The sequence below is a fragment of the Ambystoma mexicanum genome, chromosome 1q, assembly GCF_040938575.1.
Source record: "Ambystoma mexicanum isolate Mex_15411 chromosome 1q, UKY_AmexF1_1, whole genome shotgun sequence".
NCBI lineage: Eukaryota > Metazoa > Chordata > Amphibia > Caudata > Ambystomatidae > Ambystoma > Ambystoma mexicanum.
Window position 1 is genome coordinate 1,290,645,138 of NC_090922.1, and position 12,957 is coordinate 1,290,658,094.

The 12,957-nt window shown below is 43.7% G+C and overlaps 1 protein-coding gene across 2 annotated transcripts in view; it reads left to right on the top strand.

Annotated features, from left to right (window-relative positions):
• USP24 (ubiquitin specific peptidase 24) overlaps positions 1-12,957 on the top strand; it is a 2,799,104-nt gene that overhangs the window by 505,037 nt on the left and 2,281,110 nt on the right. For both annotated transcript variants that reach the window (XM_069642114.1, XM_069642115.1), the window contains exon 24: positions 7,936-8,002. In XM_069642114.1, coding sequence (XP_069498215.1) covers positions 7,936-8,002 — 67 coding nt within the window. The remainder of the gene's footprint in view (positions 1-7,935; positions 8,003-12,957) is intronic.

Sequence of the window (12,957 nt, forward strand, 5' to 3'; positions counted from 1 at the left end):
ATGGGAAATCCCATAGGGAAATATTTGCGGTCGAATATAAAAAGTAGTTTCCACTGCCACCAGCCAAAACTCGATCAGGGGGGACGGAGACGTGCCCCCTCGACTAACAGACCCTGGGGCAATCGAATTGCCCCAGCCAGTACGTCCACAATATGATGGTTTGTACTGGTTCTGTTCAGGATTCAAGACTAGCAAAGTCTTTGGTGACTTTACATGCCCTGGGAGACAGTAGTCAGTCCCAGGGTATGGAGTCTATGTTGGGGAGTCCCTAGGACACCCCTGGGTCACGGCACAGAGGGTGCTGTGTAACCCCCATCACAAAAATACATGAGGCCCTATGGAGTAAAAGACCCCATAGCCCATTCAACACAAGGTTTAACCAAGAAAACACACTTCAACATGTCCAAGAGTGAGGGTAAAAGAGTCTCACTCTTGGCAGGAGAAAAAAAGAAACCCCCGAAATCCAGCAAAGCTGCTGTGGGACTCACTAGGTAGGGAAATTCAGCCTAAACAGAGAATTCTCCCTAACAGCTATCTTATATTTACAATTGTATCTCGCAGTTGAATTCCCAACACCTCCAGTGTCCTTCTGTTCTCTTGTCACCGAACACAGTAAACCAATATAAGCAACTGTTTAATTCAATCCTTTTGTCAATCTGAGAAACCTTCAGGCTCAGGGTTGAGGTTAATAGAAAGCATATTCTCATTTCTGGTGCTGAGGGCATTCAGCCATATCTCTTGCACAGCCATAGTCCTTCTGATTGCTGGGCACTGACACGGGAACGCTTTAATTGCTAATGGCTCAGGACGCGAACAAAGAACTGGCTAACCATGGTACAGTCAGCAGCTTGTCCGTGTTGTGATTAGCCTAAGGAGGATCTTTTACACTTCGTAATGTTTTGCCCAGCTTATCAGGATATAAGAAAAAGGACTATTGTACCTTTGCTTAAAAACTCAGGTTTTGGTCGGGTAGACCTGCTTTGATCTTTTTGTTGCATGCTTAAACCATACCAGTGGCATGGGGCTGCGTAGAATTTTTAAGAAAAGCCTGTTAACGGCGGAACAAATTGATTGTAAACTGAGCTAACACATGCACTTTCTTTTATTATGTTATTTTAACTGCTTTTATATTCTGTATGAACCTTGTCCTGTTCAATCTGTTTTTTAACCATTGCTGAATATTGTAACAATGTTGTGTATTGTTTGTAAATTGGTTTATGGATTTATTTCTGAATATACTTTACTGATGATGATAATAAGATCTCCATGATTCAGTCATAACACATGTCTGCAAGATATGTCGAAAGACCCCCTAAGCACCCCACAGTTCCCTACTGGATTTCAAGATTGCGTTAGTCAATCCATTAGGACATGCCGCCCTTTAATTAAATGATTTAGCTATTAGTTGTTGAACATCAATGGTTTCGAAGTCAATATCACAATGAAGTAGAGACATTGGAATTTCTATACTAGCCACTTTACCATGTATTGTTTCCCAATGTGCACACAGACTGATCTCGCTCACTGTACTACACTGCAATTGACTTTGCTTACAATTAGACTCCTTGATCAGAGACAAGAAATTGTGAGTGCTTTGCTATCAAAGTGTTTAACATCCTTTCCCCAGCAGCCTGAACCAGGTCAGACTTATGTTGACATGGCCAGTTTTTATATACCCTTGTCAGTTGTCTTTTTTTTATTAAGTAGGTCTTACCAACAACTACATTAAACCTCAGAAGGTGCAATTGTTGCCTATATGTTTTTTTCTTAAGACGGATGTTTCTATCAGACTGATGGATGTGGCAGGAGTTATTCTGAGTGGGCCCCTTGAGTTCCTCTCTCTCCAAGAAACATTTCTTGAAGGTCTGAGTAATACAGTTCAGTTTAAATAGATCAATCGAACATTGATGGACGTATGTTACCAATTCTTTCATTAATGTTCTTCCACTATTACTGTATTTCCAAATCCAATTTCCAGCATTTGTTACATGAAGATTTTTGCTTGAACCCTTAGAGATGGTCTGAATTCCTAAATGCATGTTAACTATTAATTATGATCACTTCTCTTTGATCTTGAAGGAAAAGCACAAATCAAACATGGGTCTTGACAAAGACACATCGATTATGGAGGATTTAGATCCACTATTCCTGAAGATCGCCCAGAATGTTTTCTTTAGTCATTATTAGATCCCACTCCCAATTCCAGACACTCCAGTTTTTGCCATTGATATTATTAATTTGTTTTTTAGAGCAGGCGCTATAGATACAATGGGAATTAAAATCCCCTCTAAAAACATGTTTGCATCATGTGTGGACAGCCACTCTCCTAACATTTCAGTTAACTTATTGAGTGTTTTTTCAAATGTGCTGGAGATCGGATTACAATACAGATTTATTATGAGAATGGCAATGCTCTTATGCTGCAAACTGACCGACATTTCCACAGCCAATATATTACCATTGTGTTATCTAAGATAATGGCCATATTCTTGACTCTCAAATTTCTAGGGGTGACTAGAAAGCCCCAAGACAGTCTTCCACAACTATTTATTCATGCCCAGTTGTTGAACAGTTGTGAAACCCTCCACCCATATCTTAAAAGAAAGCCAGGTGTCCTGTAAAAGAACTATACCGGTTCTGCTAAAGATCTGGCTGCTCTCTTCAAATTGTAAAAAACGGTTAAAACTTCTTCCAAACTAAGATCTGGGTTTTGGGTATGTATCGGAGGGTTGACACATCATTGTTTGAGGATGTTCATCTGCCAAGCCCAACCAACCCATTGTCACGTTCATATTCGCCAATTTCACAACCTGATTAGTGATATTTTCTGTCATGATACATTCAATCTTCATCTCTTCACGAAACATGATTCCCAATTAATTCCTCCTTTACTGCTAAGATGTTTCTTGTAAAAGATGGTGAGCATAGGACCACCCCCACTAGGTCTGTGCGTATATCCATAAGAAAACTATTGTAATCAATATCAGCGGATGAGATTCCATCATTTCACGCAGCAATTTCAATACATTGTTACAATTCAGCACAATTTGCAAATTTAAATGCAACTCAAGTTAAAAAAATACCATCCTTTCAGCTACCTCTTCATTTTTTAACTTTTGTAGTTCCCTCTTTGCTGCTGGATCACTACCAGTCAGCTGATTTGACACGGCAGACGACACTTGCTCCTTTTGACAGCCTCCAATGGACTTAACAATAGCCTTCGGGAGGCCGAAAAGGTGTATGAGCTGTTCTTTTACAACCCACTACTGTTAATTTTTACCAGTGTTCGGCAGCCTACTTCGGCTTTGCCATCTCAAGGTGTATATGAGCTTCTGAAACCTTAAATTGGGAGGTTGCTGTCCCCTATACTGTTAAATGCACCATGCTGCTACAGCAATAGCTCATTTGGGTAGCCCTGGCAGTTACCCCCACCACAGGAGTCTTTGTGGCTTGCACACCAACCATTACCGACTCTGTAACCCCAGCATTTAAGCCACAGACTGACACCTTGGCGAAGCAGTAAGGTGCTTGCAAAAATATTTTTTAGTGTACACTCAATATATTAGTTTCAGTATGTCCGATGTCGGCCCCAATAGTTACAACAGCCCCTTCCATATTGGACACCCAGTTCCCCAGCATGAGCAGGTTTACCTTGGTCAATAGCAATTGTCTCATTTAATTCTTCAGCAGTTTTAGCTGACGGACTGGCACAATGTGGAACTTCTTCAGAGAGGTGAAGAAACCTAAGGAACTTCCTCAAATTTTGTCTCCTCAGTTTCTTTCTCCCATTTTTAGATTCCCCTTAATTGAATGCCGCTTTAGATTCCCCTTAATTGAATGCCGCCACTGCACACCATTCCCATTACTACACATCTTTGATCTTTGTTAATTCAGGGGGTACTTAATGGCGTGAGGGCATAAGATCACTTGTTTCACACCCCACCTGCCTTATTTTAGCCATGTTGGAAGTGAAGACCCAATTACTTCAAATGTCTATTTTCACATTTAGTTCGCTCAAGATGAGCGCGTGGGCCTTCACTTCATCCGTGATTTGTATCATAAAGCTCCACTGAGGCGCTCAAAATAGAATTGAGCACCGAGATGGAGGAAGATGAGAACTTTATATGATCAACTGCTTTTAGTGTGTGGTGCAGGGGATATGTATTGTGAGCCTCAGCATCAGTCAGAGATTTGGAAGACAATAAGTCGACTAGCTGTGAGGGCGAACCAGGGGACTGCAGATATAGAGCCCTCCAAATTTAGCATGTTTATAAGACCCATTACTTCTGTCTGAGCCTCAGGGCCCCTGACTTCACTTAAGTCCCTTATGTCCAATTGCTCGGCTACTGTGACAAAACATCCAGTAGTGCCAACACCTTCGAAGATACTACCATCAGTCAGATTGTCCAAATTATCCACTTCTACTTGAAGATGTGCCATAGTGGGTTCCGTGCGTCTAATCACTATGCTTACTCCCACGCGCGGCAAAAAGTCTGTCATCTTTCTTCCTGCTATTGGAGTGGTATCCAAGTTCAATGGTGTTTTCCTTAATGGGGCCAGTGTGAGCTAAAACAGGAGCTCTTGTGTCCTTTTTTAGGGGGCTGTGTGGCAAAGGACAAACATATATACGTAACAGCGAAAATGCCACAGACCAGCTACCCGCCCTCACACACAGAAGCATCAAACAGCCACAGTCAAAACAATTGTATAGCTGACAAAGCTAATATAGACAAGGGTACCAGAGAATATAAAAAGACATATTTTTATGTTATCTAATACACATTCGTACAAAACATAACACAATTTATAAAAACCAGGAAAACAAATCAGTAAAGTCAAGTTATGGAAACACATGAAAAACTCCTATTTCCACGTGAGTGAATATACATGTCTAACAATCATTAGTTTGTTTCAACATTCTTTTTTCTCATCGTTGGCATGTTTTCAGATATTTTTGAAACAGCGAAGTTGTGTCGACCATTTGATGTGTTTCTAGGTCCAACTGTTTTAAATACCACGTGCGTTGATGGATCTTTTGGACCTGTCTTGAGGACACTTTTTAACATTTTTCTGACTATCCCACTATGGTTTGTCGTGTTTAATGACTTAAATTTTCAGAATTTCGTGGCCATCTTAAATTTCTTTTTCAGCGCATGAGGAATGGTGACATATTCAATGTTCACTGATGGTCTGTAATTTGCAACTTACTGATGTTTAATCACAGTGTGCGGTAATTCACTCAAAATCGGACGATGAAAACTCCCTCATTAGTTTGCTGTGGGTACACCGGACATTCACTGGTGACGTCTGAGTGCTTGGTCAACGTTGTGATTGTTGGCTCCGCGGCTCGGGTCTAACCTTTCCAATATGCGAATACATGTCGTCTCTACAAAGGGGTCCAGAGTATTTTCTCCAGCACCGGCGGTGTGATCCAATGTTGATTTCTAACGGCACAGACCATCCTCTGACTGTGGCTGTTTGACGCCTCTGTTTTAGGACGGGTAGCTGGTCTGTGGCATTTCCGTTTAATGGGGCCAGGCCAGTTCTTTGGTCCAAGTTCTGATTTAATGAGACAGGTGTGCAAACCGTAGTATGAGATTGGAGGTCTGTTGCAATTCTTAGCCCCACACAAATGAGCTGAGCGAACCCCCCCTCTATATTCAAGTCCTCACCTGCCATGAATATGGAGGAATTGTCCGCAGTCGTGTCACCCGTAGAGACCATGCTCATACAGCAAGAAACCTTTCCCAGTAAAATACCTTTGATAAGTACTGATTGCTGCCCCAAACCCTGCACCAATCCAACACCGGTATGATCCTCGTGGGTCATTGAACGTAAAAGTAAGGCGTGACAATGCATGAGCCGTCGGAGCTCCATTCCCCGAATGGCTTCCACTTTTTTTCAAATAAGTAACACGGGACATGCAGGCGGGGAAGCTGTTGTCAGTGTGTTTGTTTGCAGGGTTTTCAAGTGCGTAAAGATCTCTTCTCACTATTCGGTAGTGGTAGCGGAGACTCGGCACCAATAATATGAGCAGTTTTATATGTGACCCAGTGTAGATGAAAGTAAGACGAGTACCAGCTGTGTCAGCTCCAGGAGATCACTGATGACTGCTGCAGGAAACTAGAGCGAGGGCTGCGCTCCGCTCATTGGAACTTGGTAAATGCTTGCTTATTAGACAGACCACGTGCCACTTCGGATCACAGCAGACCACACTCTGCTTCCGCTCTCCGTGCAGCGCTTTGCGCTACTGAACACAAAGTTCAGCCACTGGTGCCGAAATCCAGCTCTCCTCATTTTGGCAGCAAGGGAGGAAAAACCAAATTCTCATGCCACAATTCCACAGCAGACCACTCTCTGCTTCTGCGCCCTGCATACCAAATTACCTTAGCACCTTTGCTTGCTAAGCGCAGCATTGCAGAGTTATAACATTGAAAAGAAATACCTTTTAAAAATGTGTTTTTTGGGGAAATTGTTGCACAGGGATTATTTCATAACAAAAGGAGAATGTATTTATTTCTTTTTATTTGATATGGATAATAAAATCATCCTTTCAAATATACAGGTGAAAAATACAAAACATTTAACAATTTTTTCAATACAAGCGACATTACATTTAAAAGAAAAGCAATATGAAGGTTAAATACAGAAATACAGAAATCGGAAATAAGAAACTAACGTACATATTCTCCCAAATGGGAATCATTCGATCTCGGAAAAAATCGAATCGAGAAAACGAATGATTGCCACACACATGTCCAGGTTCGGGTAATTGTTTATATTTGACCAAATGTCGCTTGTAGACATAAACATAAACTTGGTCAAGTTGCATTTTTTAAAATATTTCGATCTTTGGGATACCAGCATTGGGCAGAATAGAATACAATGTTCCAAGGATTCCATTTGAGATTTGTCTTAACAAAAACGACAGAAATTTGCACATTTTGGAATAAGCTTACGTCTGGCTAGAATCTGTGTTGTGGGCAAGAGGTTAAAATGAAAACTTAGGAATTGTTGACGTATGTATGGGCTCGGGCACTTTAATAAATAGGGTTCTGTTATGTTAAAGGCTTTTATGCCAAAGACGCGTGTATCAAAATCTTTATTCTGGAGGCACAAGTTACGATTTTGAATCCATTCATATTCAAACAGCTTTTGTTTTGCTCGAACTGGATTTGTTAACAATAGATAAAGTGTGATGCTTGCGTCTGCATGTGCGTTGAAAACAGTATTGCACCACGTTTTAGAAAAGACATGATCTTGTGCTAACAGATCTTGAGCTAAAATGGTTGCAGGCCGCCAGAAGTCAGGCCCAAGGTAGCTTTCCTTAATAAAGCGCACATCTTCCATTTAATTTGAGATTCTAGCGATGTAATACCTAGTTCGTGTCTAATTATTGGAAGTGGAGTTCTTTTGGGTAATTGTAATGTATTGTAAATGTATTTGTTTTGGTATCTTGTCAAGGTATGTGCTCATTTGTCAAATTCTTGTAAAGGACTTGATCACAAAGGAGTCATAGAATAAATAATGTTGAAGACAAACTGTTTGCCACTAATTATGCAAGTGAAGGTACCAGAAAAGCATGTTACAAGGGAGCGCCTACATAAATCGTTTTTTTATTTCTGAGATCCCATGAACATAATATATGGGCTTACTTTGGCAAAAGTCTCTTTGCTTTCGGCTAGAGGGCCCTTCCACATCCAAAGCAATATCAGGATCAAAAAGCATTTGTGCATGGCAGCTCAAACAAATAATTGGTAAATATATTGTCCATGGTAACTCAGAAAATTTAACAAAAGGACCCTGGTAGGGTGGGAAGAGTCAGTTAGTACTTATTTAACTGGGAATACCTCATTAGTATTGTACAAGAAGCACATTCAAATTGTACTGTATCTTCTGTGAATGTAACCATTTTTATTCAATATTTGTTTGTAGGTCAACTAAGCTCGTTGTAATTGAGAGGCTTCTACTCCTTGCAGAACGATATGTTATAACTATTGAGGTAAGCAGTCATGTGTCCGTAAGTCCCTCCATTGTTCCACTCCTGCTTCCTAACCTCCCCTGTCCCTTTACTGCAATAATGGGGGGCAGAGGGCAGGAGCATTGCCTTTATCATCAGTGTTCTTATCAGTGAGACCCCTGCTTTCTTTGTCATCTTTTAAAATGATGAATATCCTTTACAGATCCATCACCATACAGCCTTGTAAGTTGTCAGGGTGTCCAGGCAGAGGTGTAAACGCTCATTTCTTTAAAGGCCGGTTGTTCCCTCAAAAAATGTGTGGGTAGTTTCCTCCCACTGCTTTGTCTTTATCCTCCTGGACCAGTTTCTACTACTTCAAAAGTTCAAGATGCTTGACGTTAGTGAAAGACCATGTAGGGGTGTAAATGAAGAGGACATCATACACTGGGTGGACGTAAAGAATTTGCTTTACCATACTAATTAATCAAAATCCCACACTACATCTATGGTTTGTAATTTTGGACATCACATTCAGTCTCAATGTTCCCCAACAAGCCTTCACCATGATATTGCAGTTGATTCTAGCCATTCTCTCTTTAGAGGTTCGGTCGCTGCCAATGTATATATTTCCTCCGATGGGTGCTGCCTCAAGAATTGACTTTGGAACTTTTGAAATGCAGTGGTACTTTTTGCAGGTATCCCTCATTCACATAAGGTGTATCCAACTGTTATGCTTATCCTGATCATGCAACAAGAAAGCACTTTACCACTTCAGAGAGAATTTGAGCCATTCATCAGATAATTGTCTTTTTTACACACTGTTGCCGGCATGTTTTAGCACAGGCTTGTACATTTTCAGCTCCCCTACATAGTTCTTGATCATCAAAATGGACTACAAATGCATACTGGGAGCTCCATTGGTTTAAGTGCTGGGTTTGGACCTGAATTGGTCAGTCTGATTATTGTTTGCGCCCAAATGTTGGCATTGCTGCCAGAAAGCCTAAAACAAAATATAAACCATGAACTGGGTGATTAGAATTGTTTCCATCATAAATGTCACACCTAGTTTACTTACTCATATATGTAGATTGGCAAAAGCCAGTTTAGAGTAAGAGGTTATACAGATTGCAATGTACTCGCTTATGCATTCATGATACATGCATATATCACTACTGAAGCACCTACCCAGGGCCTCGAGGAGCTTATGCATTAACTAAATACATATGCCATTATTAAAGCACATAAACAAGACCCAAACGCCTCACGTAGCACTTTACCTTTTTAAGCGCTTAGAAAAGAGCTTGCTTATTGAGAATATTAGTTAGATACATATATGAAGGTTTCATTTATGGAGAAAAGCCTAGCAGGCAAAAAAAGCCATCTTTTTACATTTTGCAATTAAAAAGCCCAAAATATTATTTTTGCAATCTTGTTGACACACAGACAGGAGGAACCCAGATTGTGAAAAGTCCCTTCTCTAATGTGGTCGACCAATAAAGCCTTGCAAGATGGAACGTATGACAAGGAACCGGAAGGACAAAGAAAAGATGAGGTTGCAATTTATTTATCATATAATAGCGCTAAAGACAATCAAGCCCAGAAACATCAGAGCGCTAACAAGAAAAGACACATAACAAAAACCTAACAATAGCCACATTCATGGTCAAGGCCAGCAAGACCGAAAGGGTCTGAGAGAAAGCTTGGGCAAATAGGTGGGTCTTCAGTGTGGGTGCTACATAGTGGAAAGCACTCTGACTGACCAAGTTCAGTTTTGCTCTTGGCAAAAACAAGAGATGGGTGTTGTTTGATCTCAGTCCTTTGGCAAGGCATCCACGGCAGCCTTTCTGGGAGATGGACCAACGAGGCATTTATGGGGAGAGAAGGCGAAAGGAGATCCTCGCATCCACCCGCAACCAATGGATTGCTCTCCTGGCTTGCGAGACATGTCCTCTCTTCCCAGTTCCTTCAACTGTGCGCACAGTGCTATTTTGAATAACCTGTAATTTTGTTAGCATTTCACTACTCTCTGAAGCAAACCTCTGCAGTAGTCTAATTTAGAGCCAATGATGGCTCTAGCAATGGTGGCACAGCTTTGTTTAGTCAAGAAAGGTCTTAACTGGATCAACAGTTTGATGTAATAAGAGGAGGTAGCAACCCGGCTGTTAACATGAGCCTTCATGTACATCTCCTGGTCAAAGAAGACCCAGCATTTTTACTTTAGGCAAGGTGGTGATGGTGCATCCAGCCATCTTAAATTCCTTATAGTTCGTGTCAAGATTTCTTAATCGAGCCACAGTGCCTGTTATCATCAATTTGGTTTTCAAATTGTTTAAGGCGAGACCATTGTCGACCATCCATTGTTGAACAAGAGAGTAACCCTCATTCATATTTTCAGTGTTTAAGTCGTGGTTGCCTGAGAGTGGAGTGAAACACTGAGTATCATCAGCGTAGTTAGTATACATTATTTTGAGGGGATTGTGTCCTCTGACGTATTCCACATCTGACAGTAATCACCACTGCTGTGCTGCTTCGGAAAAAATGTTCTGCGTTAATGACGTCAATATGCTGTCCCCCGAGGGTCTCCGTCAAGCGCCGACCTCACCGGATGTTATATGTAGGACGACCAACGCCCATAGCCTCAGTTCCGTTTTTTCCTCGAACGTGTTCGCTTCGGAATCTCGGCGTGCCGCGGTTCTTCTCCTGTTGAATCGGTTCTTCATTCCTGGTTTATTGTGTGAATCATGTCTTCATCTTCTACCTCAAGGTCGGGCTTCAAGAAGTGCAGCGACTGCGGTTCCAAGATGTCGCTTACGGACCCGCACGACGTCTGCCTGTGGTGCCTCGGCGAGGACCACGCCAATGATGACTGCGATGAATGCCAGTCTTTGATGTCGAAGGCCTTGTGGGAGCAGAAAAAGAAGCAATCTGTAGGCAGGGTTTCCAAACCCTGTAAATCTAAATCCGCTGGGCTTTCGACCGACGATTCGAGGGGGGGTCAGCGTAAGTCCAGGGGGTCTTGGTCCCGGAGTGGTTACCGCCATTCCTCTGCCTCTTCTAGGCACTCTTGGAAGCGATGTACCGGTCGCCTTCCTCGTCCGAGGACTCCGCTAGACGGCGGGTAGCTTGTCTCAACAAGCATTCATCTCTGGCAGAATGGGACGCATTTTGCAAGGAGATGATGGCGATTTTCGAATCGCAGGGCTCCGTTCTGTCCATGCCTTCGAGAGAAGCAGGCAAGGAACGCGCTAGGTCCACCGCGCTCTCGCCTTCGGGCTCGGGCAGTCGGCGTGATCATCGGGAGCCGTCGAGGTCCCGATCGGACAAGGTAGATCGCTCTAGCCATGCCCGCTCCAGGTCCTGGTCCTCGTCGCCCTCGAGACCGTGGGAGCCTGTGAGGCCTTCTAAGAAGGCATCAACGCCGTTGGCGCCATGTCAGTCGAGGGTCTCTCGAGGCTCTGCCTCCAAGGAAGTCATCAGCGCCGAGGCCGTCGAAGGACACGCTCGGGGCTCCGGCCTCGAAGCCGTTGTCAAAGCCGTCGGCACCACGCTCGGCATTGACGCATTTTGAGGAGGCTTTATCGGAGGTGCCCCAGAGACCGGTGGAAACCCTGAGGAAGGCCCTGAGTAAATCAGTGAGGCCTGTGTTTGAACCATTTTCTGTACCCTCATCCAGGGATTTATTCCAGCCTTTGGATTACATCTCAGAGGTGGATGAAGGGTCAGATGTGGAGAGGTTTGTTCCTCCTGAGGTTCCTGATGCCCTGTTATCTGGTCATAGCCAGAGGAAAAGCCTGCATCAATCTTTACATGATGCCAGTGGTCTGGACACCTCTCTGAAGGTTGAGTTTGGCAGGCCTGAGCCTGGTACACAAGCCAAGTCGTCGTACAGGCGTCTCATGTCGAGGGTGACGGAATACCTGTGGATTTTCTGCAGGATGACCTGACAGATATTTTGTACCAAGGTCCACCCACTGACTCGGTGCTGCTGCCATTTCATATGGCCTTACAAAGAAGGGTGGCAGCGGCTTGGACTGCTCCGAAGAGTCTCCCGGCAGTGAATAAGTTGCTACCGAAAAAATACCATCCAGCCAGTGGCGATCCCGGCTACTTGTCTTTGCAACCCACTCCAGAGAGTTTGGTGGTGCAGGAGGCTACGGCCCCATCAAAGCAGGCTGCGTACCCTACCATCCCTCCGGATAGGGACAACAAGCGCTTTGACGGTTGGGTGAAGAAAGTGTTTTCATCTAGGGGTATAGCTTTAAAGGCAGTCAACTCCGTTTGTGCCTTGGCAAGATTCACTCACACTCTGTGGAATTGTTACTTTGGCGTCTGAACATATTCCCGAAGGGGAGGAACGGGATGGTTTTTTTGCCCTCGATCAGGATGGCAAGGATGCCATGTCTAAGTCCGTTCATTCAGGTTTGGATGTGGCAGACTGTGTCAGCCGGTCCATGGCGGCGAGCACCGTGATGCGCAGGTTTACGTGGTTGCCGAAGTTGGGGTTTGCTGCTGATGTACAGTCCCAGCTTCTAAACATGCCCTTTGATGGTGACCATCTTTTTGGCAGCAAGGCTGACGATGGCCTTGAGAGGTTGCAGACCTCCAAAGCTGCAGCAAAGTCGTTGAGCGCTGCAGTACGTCAACCTCCGCCTTTTCGTCCGAGGGGACAGCAATGGAGGGGAGGTTCCTTTCGATTCTAGTCTTCCTTTGGTAGATCGAGGGGAGCTACCAGTCAAAGGGGCCAACATAGGAGTACCAGAGGTGGAAAACAAGGTACTCAAGGTGCCAAAGTCACTTGGGCAGTTGCCGCTTTGCCCTCAGGCACTGCTGCAGCCGCTTCAGCTCAGTCATGAGGACATGACCCATGGTTCGCCGGTTGGGGGAAGGCAGGCGCAGCATCTTGTAGAATGGCGTGCCATTACTTCAGATGTGTGGGTTCTGGAGATCATAGCCTGCGGCTACTGTCTTCCTTTCCGACAGAGGCCTCGCGACAATCC